Consider the following 17,614-nt stretch of genomic DNA (forward strand, 5'->3'; position numbering starts at 1 on the left):
AGTTGTTGGGGCCAAACAACCGGACCTCCACTTGCTTCCTTATCAAGCTTTGTTATTATAAAGCTCATCATAATAAACTCTACAAAACTTTAAAGATTTTCCTAAATCTAATAGCATATATATAGTCCTATTCCACAAAATCCTATTTAAAGAATTCATCTACTTATAAAAATAGTTTCTTGCTGGGACTGGAACTGGAGTGTTTATATTTATTATAAATGAGAATGTTTCAAAACCAGTAAGAGTCTCTCAGTCTAATAAAAATATGCAAAGAGGCATGGCACACAACTTTCAGTCATTTTATATAATCCCTGCCCTGGGTAGAGCAGTGGACGTGGAGGGAACTATCTTCTTTGAGACCCATTTACATAGGCAGTACATATAAATGCTAAATTAGTTGGTCTTTGCAACAAAGAGGCATTATGTAGTTCTGAGAGTTTAAGTAATTCAGTTAGGTATATGTAGCGACTGGTGGAAACCCTTGGAAACCAAGAAGCCAATGCTCCTGATTATGAGCATGAGCAGGGGGAGGGGCAGAGACAGCGGGAGGAGCAGCTTCCCCTGCTGAGCAGGGAGCCCCATGTGGGGCTCCATCCCAGGACCCTGGATCAATGACCTGAGCAGAAGGCAGATCCTGAACTGAGCCACCCAGGTGCCCCAGATGACTCATTTCTAGCTGCTGTGTATGCAAGTACATGGTTTGGTCTACAGGGAACAGTTATATAGTTTTTAAAAAAAATTTACAGTACAGAGAAATATAATAGTCCCAGAGATACTCTTTGGTTACTCTTATTTTATTTAGAAGATCTCATACAACACAATAATCCTTTCACATGTTCCAAGGAAGACACTATAAATATATTTCAATTTTTACTTGGAAACAAAATCCCCAGAGAAGAGCAACTCATCTGCCCTGTGGAAGAGAAGACTTATACCATATTTCAGTTATATGGAAAATCTTAGATAATATTTAATGAATTATAGCTAGACTTGATAACTTTTGTCAGGCTTTTACTTAATGCAAAATTACCCCAAATTCAAAATATAGTCACCAAAGGATTCTTACTAATTGGGAAGGCATTATAATAGGAATATAAGGAGTAAGGAATTTAAGACTCGAGAGTAGAATATAGGTTTAGCTGATTTATCACCCAATTAGTTATTTTTATGGATCTTAAAATTGCTGTCCTTGAACAAAAAAAAAGAAGAAAAGAAAAACTGAAACCCTATAAAACTGTAGACAGTTTAAAATGCCTGGCCATCAGTGACTGAGACCTAACCCCCACAGTTCATCTGTGCTTGTTGTGTTCATCTTCAAGCTGAACGTTCCATAGCAGATAGCAGTCTGTGTTATTTGTGTATTTAGCAAGAAAAAAGGATACTTCATTTGAATAATTTCTTAATGTGAATTGCCTTTTTCTCTTACTGAAAAATATCAACTAGAAATACAAGGTGAACCAGAAATTTTCATCTTGTGAATTCTAAGAAATAACCTATCTGTGTGATTATTTTCTTGCATAATCTGTAAGGCAAACACTAAAATTTGTGTAATTCCTAACATTGAAAGGAATTGAGAAGATCACATGGATATAAGCATCGTTTCAATAGAGTCTGTTTCGGTGCATTGCTGCAATAATTGTTCTAGCCTTTTAATGATGACTCATGAAATAAATAAAATTTATATTCTGCTAGTTTTTTTTTATTTTAATGATTTTTTTTATTATATTATGTTAATCACCATACACTACATCCCCGGATTCCGATGTAAAGTTCGATGCTTCATTAGTTGCGTATAACACCCAGTGCACCATGCAATACGTGCCCTCCTTACTACCCATCACCAGACTTATATTCTGATAGTTGTTGCATCATTCAAAACAGTTTCTGTCTGAGCTTTTTTTTTTCCTTCTCCTTCCCTTCCTCCTCTTTCTTCTGATCCCTATCTTTGTCCTATAATGGTTTGAGATGTTATTATTTTACCACTTGGGGCCTACTTCCTGGCATACCTGAGCAATGCTATTCTTGCACAGGAGCAAAGAGCAGGTGGGCGCTCCATCATTCGTCACTACTACAGTACTAATCCAGTACCACACGGTTCCTTCCGAGTTTCCTTTTTCCCTTATTTGTATGCAGTTTTTGAAGTTGTTTTTGTTGTTTTGTTGTGTTTTGGCTTTGCCTGATATTATTAAAATATCTTTGGTTTTTAGAATAAATAGTTTAAGTACCAGTTTGCTTTTTATTTCTTAAATATGTAAACTAATTATTAATTGTTAATTTTCTTCACTGTGAAGAAATCAAAAATTAAAGGGGAACTTACTTTCAATTTCCTGATTCAGTAACAGAAATCCAGCTTCAATTTACTACTATTTTTAACTATTATTTTTTTTTAAGATTTATTTATTTGCTTGATAGAGAGAGAGAATGTGGAGGAGGGGAGGGGCAGTGGGAGAGGGAGAAAGAGAATCTCAAGCAGACTCACCTCGAAGTGCGGAGCCTGATGCAGGGCTCACTCTCAGGACCTGAGCTGAAATCAAGAGTCAGACGCTTAACTGACTGAGCCACCCAGGTGCCCCTTAACTATTATTCTGAAATAACTTTACCCTTGCACAGAAGTTGCAAAACCAGCTTCCCCTAAAGAGAACATCTTTGAAAACCATAGTACAATGATCAAAATCAGAAAACTAAGATTTGTACAACACTATGAACTAAACTGTAGAACTGAGTGAGTGAGTGAGTGGTATTTTGCCTGTTTTTACATGCACTCATTTTTTTGGTAAGAAGTGGGGTATACAGTTCTGTGAAATTTTATCACAGGTATTGATTACTGGAACCACTATTAACCTAGATACAGACTGTTCCATGACTCCAAAGAAACTCTTTAACGCTACCCCTTTATTGTCAAGCCCTCTCTACAACCTCAACTCCTGGCAATCATAGCTCAGTTCTCCATCACTATAATTTTGTCATTCCAAGAGTGTTACATAAAATGGAGTCATGCTGTGGGTAACCTTTTGAGATTGCTTTTTTCACTTAATGTAATGCCTTTAGGGTCTATTGCAATATTTGTTTACCATATATCAGTAGTTCACTCCTTTTTATTGCTGAGTTGTATCAGATGGGACACAGATACTGCTATTGCTGAAAGAACGCTTAGTTATGTAAATATGGCCTCTCATCTTTTTTTTTTAAGTTATATTTTCTACCTTTTTGATTCTGTTTTAACAGAAAAGCTGAGTTCAAAATTTAACATTGACATTGTTTTCTTTTTTCTTTAGTAGTAAACTCAAGGGATTTGACCAAACTCAGATAGTCTAAATTTCATTCAAACTCTGCACCCTTGTAAAAACGATTTTTTAAAAAAATGAAGAAACTCAAAAGGACTTAACACACATTTTTTAAGGCATGCGATAAATTCTGCCATTTTACTTTCTAGCCATAGTGCCCCTATTAATTCAAAGTTGTTTGGGTCTGTCCAGCACCACATAACTTCGACCAGTAAAAGCACTCTGATGAGGCTAAGGGTAGGGAAGCATAATGCCCGATAAGGTTTAAAAAAATTATATCCCCAGCCACACGGATTTTGGGATGGCATGTGGCAGACATCAGGCTAATCGGAGTCAAAGTCAACAAACTCAATAATGGGATATTTGTTAAAATACCGAGAAGAAAAACTCTTTTGCTGCTGAAATAATTGTACCACAACATGGAGGCAGCTAGATTAGAATGAAGCCAACAGAGAGAAAGCAATAGTGAGGAATAGGGGAAAAGCAAATCTTGCAGACACCATTTTAATCTTTGGATCTTGCCACATTTGCTCTTAATTAATCCTTTTTGCCTGCTCTGTGAAAATGGATATGGTCCCTTTAAAAATGTTTCTATGCCAGCCAGCATCATGTTAAATGCTGTCAGTAGAGGGCACCAGAGAAACACTGCAGAAGAAAAGGGCTTTTGCTTCTTGGTACTGTGTGTTGGCTCTGCAGGCTCCAGCAGCACCTGCAGCTTCTCTAGCACCCAGGTCCTCCAGTGTACAGTGGCTTCCTCAGCATCAAGCGTCTGCAGTGCATTCTGGCTCACAAATTCAGTGGCCAGCATCTTCCCTCTGGACTTCCTTGGGCCCTTTCGCAGCCGAGTGCCTCCAGTGAGTGAGTCACCTAGCCGTGAATTTTCTCACATCCTAAAGGGCACATTTGAGGCAAGTTCCATGGGGAAAACTTCCAGAAAGCTCCACCAATGTAGCATTACAGATGGCTTAGCCATCCAGTGAGCCAAGGCCATGCACCCTCCAACAAGGTCTGGATCTCTGTCTGGGGGTGGACTTTTCCTTGGGAGCTCTATCTCACCCCCAGGAGTCATGGCTACTTCTTGTATCTGCTGTGCCTACATTCTTGAGACTTTTTTACTTCTTACTAGCCAATCACTTGATACTCTAAACCCCTGTGATAATTAATAATTCTTCATATTAAATTTTCCCTATTCAAATTACTATACAGTTTCTCTCTACTGATTAGACCCAGATTGATACACCATGCCTGAGGGCTGAGCTACCCTTCAACTTGTCCATTTTGTGATCTAATAAATTCCACTTTCTGCTGATGTTGGCTATAGCTGGGTTTTTATAACTGGCACTGGCAGAGTTCTGATACAAATAAGATCCATAAAATTAATAATTAGGTTAATAAAGATTAAATGATCTTAGAAATCCCTACAAATATATATTTTTTAAATAGACAGTATTCAAACTTCATTAATATTGACTCGAATTCTAGAGAACTTTTTCTCAGCTACATAAGAATGATATTATAGTAATACTTTGGAATATGCTTTATATTGTTTTTAAAAACCCTGTGAATAAACTTCACAACTTGGATTCAGGGAGTTAGTGTAAGGGACCAGTTTCATGGCACACACCTCACCACATGCAGTGGAGAATCCTTCTCTCAGGGAATTGATACTAATCACTCTCTGGTGCTGAATCAACATAACCAAGTAACAATTAAGTAGTTAGTGCACTTATATTGATCCAGAGACTATCCAAAATGAACATATGTGAATAGTTAAAGCAGATTTAATATAAGATATACATACAGTAAGCTGAGTGTCCTTAAGCAAAGAAATACTGTAAGTTATTTTTAGTTTTGGTTTTGTGTTTTTATTATCTTATGTGTGCACAGAAGTTGGTTCTTAGCTGATTTTTTTTCCCACCATGTTATATTAATTGAAAGCAGATCTCTTATTTGTGGAATAGATATGAATTGTGTAGTCAAATTAAAAAACGCAAAAATAGGGGTGCCTGTGTGGCTCAGTCAGCTAAGGATCTGACTCTTGATTTCAGCTCAGGTCGAGATCTCAAGGCTGTGAGATGGAGCCCCATGTTGGGCTCTGTGCTGGGCATGGGGTGCTGAAGATTCTCTGTCTCCCTCTCCCTCTGCTTCTCCCCTGTCTTTCTCTTTCCTGTCAAAAAGAAGAAAAATATATAGAAGAAGGAGGAGGAGGAGGAGAAGCAGAAGGAGAAGAACAGGAAGAAGAAAAGAAAAAATAACAAAATCTGGACACTCCCTAAAATATACTCTCTGAATGAGAAAATAGCATATAAATAGATTTGTCTCTGATCTGACTGCAAAAATATAGGAAAGACCAAGGTGATTTGGATATAAAAATTTAATAATTGCTGTCTTATCTATCAATTACCAAGTATTTGAGATAACAACAAACAGAAATATGCTAGTTAGAATTTGCCACTAAAGTCAGATCAATAAACATTTCAAAACTTAAAGAAATAAAAACTAAAACCCAACCAAGCAGTGTCAAACTTATGTTCACAAGTCTACATCGTCTGCTGCCAACAAAAAGTGGGTGGGTGGAGTCACCAAACTTTAAGGGTCTGGGTCCTAACTTGTGTTTCTATGACTGCTATAAAAGGGACAAGGACATTATAGGGCCAAGAGTTAATAACCTGTCATCTCTTTCAAAAAGGTATGAGGGTCCAAAAGACCAAATTATTTGGATTAGAGGTCTGGCCACTGTAGTTTGGGGTATAACAGGGTTTGGAATATGACACAGATTTGAGACTTTTGTGGCTGATATGCTATTTTTAAGAAATGACTCAATTGTGTTATGCCATTAATATCTCTGAGTTTTATAGATATTTAGAAAGAATCCATGTATTCTTATCTCAATCTTTTGATGTTTTTAATGAAAGGTTAAATTGATATTTAAACTAAAATCTTGGGTACTTAAAACATGTCCTTTATTAGTCAGAAACTAAAGAACTAGAAACAGTTTTCCACTCAGTTGAGTATAATATGTTAACTTAGACTCATATCACTATACATGGAAGAAGAATCTTTTTGTTTCTGCATTTGTTATTGCATTGTCTGTTTTGTTTTGTTTTCACTGAAGTCCTCTTAATCTAACAACAGCAAAAGGAGGGTTTTTGAGGGAGATGGAAAAATAAAATAAGAAGTTCCAGCAGGAGAATTGGAGTCTGCTGGGCATCCAAAACACTGGGAAAGAGACCCAGCTACTTATTTTTTCTACTAGAAACTTTACATGTGCTATTTCATTAGACTCCAAAACAACCTTTTAACAATGGCATTATTACTCTACTATGGAGAAAAACATTGAGGACCAGAATAATCCACAATCATGACTCCAGTTCACACCCTAGTTCCTTGGAATCCACTACCCATAGTCTCTCCCAATCAGCCGTGCTGCCTTTCAGTGGGAGAAAGAGGAAGGGAAGAGAAAATCGAACCAAGATAATGATGAAGAAAAGCTCATTATGTTATTACCATGTTTTGTTGCTTCTTTGTATGAATTTCTATATCAATGTATACTTCAACTCAGAGACAGATGCCAATTTCAAAAATGTTGAAGGGTGAAAAATTAATTCAGAATGGAAGAAATATGATAATGAGAGGTGAAACCTTTCTCTTTACCCGGTGGGGTTCCTTGCAACTAGATGTTGTGTACTATCCATGAAAAGATCTTTGGCTAAGTCCGTGGTGTGATGTTCCTTTCCCCTGGTCCTTAGACCTCAGGTTGCTCTTTGAGGGGGCTAACCCCAGAGATGCATGAGGGCAGACTTTATCGGTTGGAGAACAACATTTCATTATGCCACTAATGAGATGAAACAGGGGATCAAACACAGTTACAGCCTCAGTGTTAATCATTTAAAAGATCAGATAATTGAAATTTTTGATGATAGTCAAGATTATGTTTAAAGTGAAAAAATATTCAATAAGACATTGAAAATCCAACATTTTACATTATACACTACAATAATATTTGGGTATTATTTTTTTCTCCCTTTGCACTTTATTGGTTATGCTACTGGCTTCCAAACTAATGCTACCAAAAAAATATTGAAAATATCAGCAAAATAATCTTTGGTGGCATATCGTAACTCTTTTTCATTCCACTACTTTATTATTTCAATGGAATTCAGACAGCCTCCTGACAGATGTGTATCGCATTATAAAGGACTTACAAGGCCACGTTCGGTAGACTCCAACAACTCTAAAAACAACAGAAATAGTAATCGAAAATAGATATTTCTATTGAAAATAAAGAAACAATAATGATTTTCCCTCAAGTTTCCAGAATGTATGGTTTTATTCCCTCTCTCTGATACACATTTAGATCATTTCATTAAACTGTTAGACATGCCTTTCCTCTTCAGCATGAGGAATGCTGTTCCCTAAAGAAAATGGCAAGAGGGATATGGTACCTCTTCTTACTCATTACCGCATGCTGCTAAATAAATCACATTTTCTGCTCAGGTGACGCCTCAATAAATTTCTTTCAAAATCTTCTTATTTATACCCCTATCATGTTGCTATTCCTTTCCCTGTATTAGACATACTTAAAATGACTTGAACATTCTTACAAAGAAGACACTGCTTCCTGTGTGTGTTTCTTGGGCCACACCGAGTGCACCACGGATGGTGGATTAATATCGAAGAAAATACACCTAGAGACTGTTCATTTCTTCTTTTCAAAGTATCCGCAAGAGCATTCTATTTTTGCGACAGGAACTAGCCTAATCTCATTCTATCACATATTTTATATGAGATACAAAAGAGTATATACAAACTGAGGGTCATAGTTTTAAAAGTCAAAACTTGCTTAAAAATAAAATGTGATGGAAAAGAGTTTGCCAGTTACCATAAACAGAATTAAAAAAGGAAGGCCTACCTTATCCTTTGATTATTTTGTGGGGAATAAGGTTTCAAACTTCTACTAACCCCATTGTCATTTATCTGGGTGATGTCTTGCAGGGTTAGGATCCTCAAAGCCCTAGCATTTTAAAACCATGTTCCTGGGGCACCTCAGTGGCTCAGTAAGTTAAGCGTCCAACTCTTGATTTTGACTCAGGTCCTATCTCAAGGCAGTGAGATTGAGCCCCAATTGAACTTAAGATTCTCTCCCTCCCTTTCCCTCTGCCCCTCCCCTGCTCTCTCTCTCTCCCTCTTTAAAATAATTAATAATAATAATAATAATAAATAAAATAACTAAAACCATGTTCCCAAATCAAACCATACGTCTGTCCCTAAGAAGCAATACTCTTAAGATCTAGGGATATAACACATGCTCAGGTTTGTTTCCTTAAGGATTCTTCATCATAGAAACTTATTGTAAACCAGCCATTAGAATGATTGCTTGCAGTTTCTTGAACTATACTTTTTAGAGACAGTTTGTACTCAAATAATTGCATCAAAGTTATTATCTAGACAAAATTAAAGTGCATATATGCTGCACTACTTTATGTTCATGCAAGTGGAGAGGGCAGAGAATGGTGTATGCTGCAACACTTATGACCTCCTAGAAACACAAAATCTCATTCTTTAGAAATTTATTGGGAACTAACTTTGCTTCTTTTATATCTGTCAACTCTCATCTTACTGTCTCTAATTAATGGGGACAGGAAAAATACTCTTCTATTTCAACAAGAATTTCTTTAATACATAAAAACAATGAGTTCTCTGCCTACTGTGACATTCTCTTAGACTAATTAAATAATGACAGAGTTAAACAAGCCCAAATATTAGTTGATGGATGCAATTTGTTGATGTACTTCAGTGGTGCATAACAGTGAAATCTGACAGAACTTCAATATGGACTATAATAAGTCAACGTGATGATCTTGGATTTCTGAAACAAGAAATATAGTAGCTCTTTGAAATCAGATATTTCCTAAGAAAATAAAGATAAACAGGGATCACATTGGGACAGAAGACATGTCAGAAATGTCTCCTAAGTGAATAGCATTTTGGAACATAATCTGTAAATTGTCATAATATTCCTCAAAATATCATTAAGCTGTGTACTCCATAAAGGGCTGGGCCAGAGTATATGGTTTATCCATTAACTGGTTCTATCTTCTTTCAAGGGGAAAACCACAATATTTATTTTTAAAAAGAGGCCTGTCTATATAGAAAATGTAACCAATGTACACTCCCACAGATAAGCAAATAATAGTTCCTTGAAAACTCATCTCTCATAACTGTGTCAAACACAGAAAAAAGAGGAAAATATATAATGTAATATTTTCATTTTTGTCTTTGACTCTTGGCTTTTTTCACTCCAAAGAACATTCAGAGACTGTTCCATTCTTGGCTTTGGTTTTGTAGAATCTGGGTACCAGGTAGAGAAAACTGAGAAAATCAAGAAGAGAAACTGCGTGAAGTAGGAAGAGAGGATTTAAAAAAGAAGAAAAGGAAAAGGAGGGGCCACGGGCTGGATTTCCAGGGGAAAAACGTTTTCTTGAGGGTTAAGACAAGTTTTGGGGGACAACTGAAAGGAATAAGAGAATTTTAAGAGACAATGCAATGAATCAAGAATTGGAACATACTCTAACATACTTGGACTATGTTAGATTTTTTAAAAATTACAATTAGTGGGCAATGTTTCTTTAAAGCAGTCTAGGCTATGAGTAGTCCATGAGTGCCTTGGCTTTTCCACAGGGAACGTATGATACTCCATTTTCCTTCCAAGTCCTTGAAGGAGGTTCTCCACGACCAGCATATTCTGAATTCTCTTAATCCTGATCACCATGCTTTATCTAAAAAATTGTTAAAACTTTAGATTTTTACTGGGGTGTGGTATTTAGTTTTCCCATTTTGTATTTTTAAATATAAAATTGCTTCAGTTGCACTTGATAAAAAAAGTATGAATTATTAAAAAGAAAAGTAGACTATCCCATTCACTCCCATTTTTAATGTTCGAGGGTCATCATTATTGACTGTTTTGTGTATATTGCTGCTATATATTGTCATGAACAAAATTTTTAAATATATTTTTAGTTCCTTAGTACTCAGACCTGACTCTACAATTGAAAGAACACAGCTCTTTCCATCAGGTTGGTTCTAGAGCTCCCTTAAATGATATAATGCACAATCATATATTATTGACAACCTTCACCTTGGTAAATCTTCATTTTCTGTCAAAACACTTGGGGTGTTATTTGCCTCCATGTCTATATGTGTACTAGTCAGGATAGGCTTAATGTTGCTGCACTAACAAGCAATTCCATAACACAATTTCTTTCTGACTCACGCTGCTGTCCAATGTGGGTCAGCAGGGGCCTCAGCTCATTCAAGAACCTGACTGTGTGCTTTCACCATCCCAGAGCAGTAGGGCACATGATAATCTGGACAGTGGCACCTATAACTTCTACCTGGAAATGAGGTGCATCCCTTCTGTTCACTTTTCATTCGCCAAAGTAAGTTACATGGCCATGACTAACTTCAAAAGAGGGGAGAAGTATAACTCCATTAAGTGACAGGAAAGTAGCTCGCTGAAACTATTTGGTAAACATAATACACGACTCAGTATTTTAGCACATATAATTTCTTTTCTGGGGTTACCTCTCAAATCCTACCCACTTTTGGCAAAGAACAATCTTTTACATTATTGCTTCTATCTTTACCTTCAAATATGCCTTAATGCTCTACATGTGTGTGTCACAAAGGCATAATTCATAAAGCTGGAAAAAAGGCCATCATCAAAAACATTTTAAGAAGACTGCACAGATCCCCAAAATATGGACATTTAGTTCTAATTCTCATTTTGTTTTTTAAGGCAATTTTCTTGATACACTATTTCATGGAGTTCCTTCATTTCTGTGAGTCCTTATTTCTTTGTTGGGTTGAAAAGGATAAACACGCAACAGAATTTAGACTTAATAGGCAGCATGAATCCTGGTGTTTAGTTTTTACAGACCTTAGCAATAACAAATGTTTACTGATTAGTAGTCAAATGCTCGATATCTTTATTTTTAGACGAGGTTTTCATTTTTTCCAATCCACTTCATGAAGAGCAAAATCATATGTGAAACAGTCACACTAAACTTGGCTGAAAAGAAAAGGCTCTGACTACAGTGCCTGGAAGAATGCTTATTCATTATTCCCTAGCCCAGCATATTTCTCCGTAGAGACAAGAGCATATACTGCGGCCATGGAAAATCTGGGGAAATACCATTTATGCTACATCAAACTTGAGCCCACTCAGGCAATGTAAATCTTTTCCATATGTGATGACTGCTTGTTGCCCAACCTCCAATTCTAAAAGAGACACTGTAAATATCCCAAATACTCCTTTTTAATTTTTACCAAGAGTCTGCAGCTGTCTGTATGCATGTGGTTTCAGCTAATAAACTGAAAAGAGATAATTCACCCTGGGAAGAGTAAAGGGAAACAATCTTGGATTTCAGGTATAAATTGGAGCCATTTTCATATCCCAGAATAGATCTAAATTTCAATAAAAATAAATTGCCCTTTAAAGTGTAGATACAATAAAATTAAAGACAGCCAAAACACAATCTATCTTGAATTTGGAGCTGTATTCTAAAACTCTCCATGTTTTGGCCCAGGATATTATTATAAGGACTGGTTTCATAACCCGGAATAAAGATATGTGGTGTGATAAGGAATAATTTTTACTGCTACATGGAGAGCTGGAGGCAGTCAGAGAGGTGATATGGCCAATGAACTGTCAGATTTCCCAAGGCATGTAGGTGATTTAAAGTAGGGCCTCTCAAAGTGTGGTCCATGGACAACCTACATCATAATCACCGGGAGTTTTTGTTAAAATACATATTCCAGGGCCCCATGCCAGGTTCACTGAATCAGGCACTTTGGACACAGGCCCAGAAATCTGCATTTTATGTTCTTCAGGTGTTTTTTTGTAACTTCTACAAACCCACATCTAATACCCACAAACTTATTGAGAGAAGACAAGAAAAAAAGAATATTTAAAATCAGGGCATTGGAAGACAGGCAACAAAACATTCTAACTTAGATCATAAAGCAAGGAGATGTGCAAATCTAGTGGTCTTTAGAAGAGAAAATTTCATACTGATGGCTTAATAGTACTTCTCAGGGTGATTTTGAGGAATCCTCGACATTGCATCTCAGGGAGGGGCAAACATAGTCCTAATCCCCAGTAACAGTCTCTCTGGGGAATGAATTGAAATGGCTGGCACTAACTTCCCCACCCCTAAGACCTTCTGGTAGTCTGCCATGCATATCAGAGGTCCAGAATAGGCCTAGTCTTGCAGAATACCTGGCTTTCTCTGATTACCAATATTTGTAATTTATTTCTCTCTACTACTATTTGACTCTCAATGCTAGCTCCATATTTTCTAGGATTAGATTTTGGGTTCTCCTGTTGTAACCAGAGTTTTTGCTTCTTTAGTGTCTTAGTTCCTATCTAGTGTCTAATACCCAGTTGCTCAATGAGCCTGCATTTTTTTTCCATTTCACTCACATGAAGCGTCCTATGCCTGAACTCCCACGAATCTGCTGACTGATTTGCCTGAGAACAAAAGCCTGCTTGACCTGTTTAGAATACTATTCTTTGATTGCCTGACATCTCTCTGGCTGGATGGATCTCATTTGCCACATGACGGTACCCCTGACATGACTGTTTCCCCAAATTACACCCCAATGTTGTTAAGCTTATGGGTTGCCATGCCTGGCTCTTCAGAAAAGATTTTTGTTCAGAGCCTGCATTTGCATTTGTATTTGCATGGAGTAACAATCTCTCGCCCCACCCATGTATACTAGTCAACTTCTGCATACCATCCCCTCTCTGTCTGCACATTGGGTAATAAGAAACTGGGCCATACCCAGGCAGTTGCCAGGTTTTAGCCAAGAAATTCCATAGATATCCCAGAGGACCAGTGAAAACCTAAACAGGCCATACTTTGGAAAATTCTCACATCAGTCAGTTGAGTTCAGAACTTCTCAGAACTTAGATTTTCATAGGGAATTTCTTGGTGAGTCCAAATTTAGCCTTTACTCTGAGTAAACTATAATCCCCTCAGAAAGCCATTAAGTGATTTTTTTTTTCCCTTTCTGTCCTTGATCTCTATGGAGCCCATAGACTCGGAGCAGATGTTACTTTTTGGGCAGCTTAGCTGTGCTTTAAGAAAGAACTTGCGTAAGGATCACTCATTACCAGTATGGGCTCACTTTATAAGGCACTTTTAGGCTGGCAATAATCCTTCTGAGCAATTTACCAAAGTTTCTGTATTTTCTTTCTTTTGTTTTTTTTAAGATTTTATTTATTTATTTATTTGATAGAGAAAGAGAGAGCACAAGCAGGGGAGCAGCAGGCAGAGCAAGAGGGAGAAGCAGACTCCCCGATGAGCAGAGAGCCTGACATGGGGTTCAATCTCAGGACCCTGGGATCATCACTTGAGCTGAAGGCAGACGCTTAACTGACTGAGCCACCCAGGTGCCCCAAGTTTCAGCATTTTCTTTGTGTCACTTAAGATAACATTGATAAGGAATAGAAACATAACAGATGCTTCTGGTCCTTTGAGACCAGAATTTGGATGAAATGGAAATGAAAATATGAAGCTCTGTTAAGCTGTCTAGAGTAGAGATTCTCCTGTAAGATTACTCTTTTCATCCCTAATCCTCTCACCCCTATGCTCAAGACATGAACAGGTCAATCCTACGCTTTGTCTTTCTAATCTTGATATTCCTCCAACTGTAAAGACAAATAAGCATAGTTTAGACTTTTAACAAGATTATAAAACATTATTTGTATACTAGCATTTTCTGTAGCAAAATAGGCAGCTGAAAATAATGGGCTTAAGTTAAAAAATGATTTACGTAGAAGTAAGGAATGGATGCTGGTCTACAAAGTCAAGTACATAAAATGTAACTTCCCTATTCTTTTACACTGTCGGGTGGCTGAAATGCCATCTTAGTTAATTCAGAGCCACCACTTTCCTGGGAGCCATCTGATGTTGGAGACATCTAGGGTTCCGGTCTTATTGGAGAAGAGTGGGAATCTGGTCCCTGATCATCATCCTTTGCATACACAGGCATGTCTGAGATGCTGATTTCCTTGTCTGTTCTTGGACTTCAGTCTACAAACCCTGGGACAAAGTCCTCCTTGTCCTTGTCCCTGGCTTTTCTCAGTTTGCCTCTCACTGCTTCTTCTCCTCCTCTCTTGGCTGCGCTGAGGACATTGGATAAGCTGGGGGGTTGTTTTGGACATGTCTGCCTACATACCCATTTTGAATATCCCGGTACCAAGTGAAATGGCACTAAACAACGATTTGAGTTTGTAGCCTCCATGTACTTTATACAGGAAGTGATTCACAGAATCCACTGTTCTTAGATTCCCCTAGTCTGGTCCAGGTTTTCCATTCTGTCTCCCAGGAACCCAGTTCAGGCAGTGGGGCAGAGGGTGACAGAACTGCGGAGTCCCCACTCAGAGTCCCACCACCCTCCAAGCAGCTGACATCCCTTAGTTTCCCTCTGATTCTTCTCTTTGGCCCCCTGTCATGAGAACCCTTATTTCTTTTGGGAATAGGATAAAAAGAATGGCTTTATTTTGCTGTTTTCATTGTTGTTGTTATCATTTAAACTTTGGATCCTGAGGATTTATGCTGTTAACTTTTTGAAACTCAAAAACTGTTGGCAAATAAAAATCTCCAAAGCACTTTTTTCTTAATTATCTTTTTTCTGAAGCAGTATTTGTCATAAAAGGAATGAGATTTGAGAAAATGTAAGGGGACAGACCATGAATGAATATCAAAATATTTCTTGAATTTCAGCATTGAGTCCAAGTCTCCATCATAAAAAGGGACTGCTGAAACTCTGACAAATGGTGAAGAAGCTAAGACAGACAAAGTTCAAAAAACACCTGCATGGTGAAATGAGTGAAGGTGTTAAAAAAAAATAAAATAAACACCTGAATGACCATCTGCTTTAATATGAAATCTGAGTAAACATGAAATAAATCTATGTAGAGCAAAAACCTGGAATATTTTACCCAGAGGGAAAAAGAAAGAAGCTCATTGCTCTTGCCTATATTCTCAGACTTTCCATTCAACTAACCAGGTGTCTGGTGTGACAGGCTGGCCAATCTTTTAACAGCTCCTTGTGTGACAATACCTTACACAGGATTTATGCTCCTTTGCAACAACAAGACTAAAGCAATATTGGGCCCCTAAATTTGTCATCCAATGTCAGGCATTGTGTTAAGCACCGGTCATCCAAGCCTGTCAGACAAAGCCCCTGTCCTCTGGGAGCTTCTAGTGCAGCTGGCCTAAGAACATGGGCCAGTAAGCATGAAGTTCAAGTGCAAAGTAGTGAAAACCATAGAGGTCAGCCATGGGAGTTAAGGGTAGGGACAGAGTCAGGGAGAGCATCTCAGAAGAAGTAATAACCTCTAGAAAGATAAGACTGAGGAACACTGTAAGCTAACAGGTGACCACGAGTGGCAAATAGTACAAAGAGGAGACGGGAAAAACGCTGAGGCCAGGTGTTTATATGAGAAAGTGACCAATCTGTGTGGAGGGAGGAGAACATTCACTCTTGAAAAGGTACTTCTCCCAAGCCACGTCCCATCTTTGTACATGTGTGTATGGTATTTCATACTATAAAACTGACACAACATAATGTTAATATTTTTCTTGAAATGTACAAATATATCTCTGACACAGAGATTTCCTTTTCTTCAGAGAACACTGTGGAGCACTGGGAATTGAACTTTCGGGATGATTCATAAATATTTCATTATTTTATTCATGATATATGTCAGTAATTCCCATTTCAAGAGCTAAGGAAATTTAAAGCCAAGGAAACCGCATTTGGAAAGCCTTTTCTACCAAAAAAGCAGCTCCTGTGAATGAAAAAGAGGGTAGATGGGGGACTGTGTGGCTCAGTCTGTTAAGTGTCTGCCTTCAGCTCAGGTCATGATCCCTGGGTCCTGGGATCGAGCCCCACGTTGGGCTCCTTGCTCAGCAGGGAGCCTGCTTCTCCCTCTATCCCCTGCTCATGCTCTTTCTGGCACACACACGTTCTGTCTCTCTCAAATAAATAAGTAAATAAAATCTTGAAAAAAAAGAGAGAAAGAGAAAAAGAAAAAGGGGGTGGATCTCTAATATACACACTGGGTTCCTGCCTGACACTGAAAGATGGAGGGAGAAGGAAAGAGAAGACTCAGATTTATTTCTATTGTGATTTTTAGGCTACTCAATGCATTGAATATTCCAAGAAGTTGCTAGTAAAACTGCAAGGTATGCATTCTTAGAGACAAAACACCCTCTAGACTCGCTCTATGATCACTGATATGTCTCTTAGCCTAGTTTGGCCTGCTTTGGTCAGGTGAAATATGTAGAGGCTTCATTACAAGATCCTTAAGACCCCATCCAGTGTCCTTGTATGATCTATGCAATTTCCATTCATAAGTAATTACTGAGTAGATTAAGGAAATGAAATAAGCCACAGAACCTTTGATGTTAAGAAAGAGCCAAAGTCCTCTGACAGAAATAGCTTAGTCTCTGGGGGAAAGCAGTAGAGAAGACATTAGCAATCGCTTTCAAAAAACTGGTATCGGATACAAGGGCAAATGGTCAGTGTATCTACCCAAAGTGGAAGGCATGTGTCGATTTGGAAAAACTAAATCAATCTATTACTCTAGGATAACATTATAGTGAAATAATATTCCTGGCATACAGCTGAAACCCCTTAGTCATTACTCTGGAGTATTTTCACTTAAATTTGATTATGTCATTGCATTGATTCTTAAATTCACAAGAAGAGAAGCAATCTGCAAATGAGCAGAGAGCCTGTTGTCAAAAACCTGGGATAGATTCCTGGCTACTTCGCTAGTTTGTTTTGTGACTATAAGGTTGAATCATGAAGAATAAATAAAGACAATCACATAGAAACACTGAATAAAGAAAAGTGTTTATTTGCATCGTGCAAATGTTACTAGAAAAAAAAGTTTCCCTTTTCTTGCTACCTTTTTTGTTGTTGTTTTTTGGTTTTTGTTTTTTCTTTAAGATTTTATTTAAATTCCAGTTAGTTAACATATAGCGCACTATCCATTTCAGGAACAGAATTCAGTGATTCATCATTACATATAACACCCAGTGCTCATCACAGGCACCCTCCTTAATGCCTATCAACCATTTAGCCCATCCCCCTACCCACCTCCTCTCCAGCACAAGAAAGAACGGGCCAGGAGATGCCTTCCTTTCAAACTGAAATAAAACATCCACTTACTTTTGTTTTACCATCATTTGCGATTGAGCTAAGGTCATTGGTATTATCTGAGTTTAACATTAGAGTAGCTTTCTTGAAAA

The 17,614-nt window shown here is 37.7% G+C and overlaps 1 protein-coding gene across 3 annotated transcripts in view; it reads right to left on the reverse strand.

The window, feature by feature from the left end:
* The window catches only part of ARHGAP24 (Rho GTPase activating protein 24), a 500,478-nt gene that overhangs the window by 190,217 nt on the left and 292,647 nt on the right, over positions 1-17,614 (reverse strand). The window contains exon 4 of one of the 3 annotated variants that reach the window (XM_034671582.1): positions 2,480-2,524. The exons of the other annotated variants lie outside the window; for them this stretch is intronic. Within the exon in view, the coding sequence (XP_034527473.1) occupies positions 2,480-2,524 (45 nt within the window). The remainder of the gene's footprint in view (positions 1-2,479; positions 2,525-17,614) is intronic. 3 annotated transcript variants of the gene reach the window in all.

Source organism: Ailuropoda melanoleuca, chromosome 11, assembly GCF_002007445.2.
Source record: "Ailuropoda melanoleuca isolate Jingjing chromosome 11, ASM200744v2, whole genome shotgun sequence".
Taxonomy (NCBI): domain Eukaryota; kingdom Metazoa; phylum Chordata; class Mammalia; order Carnivora; family Ursidae; genus Ailuropoda; species Ailuropoda melanoleuca.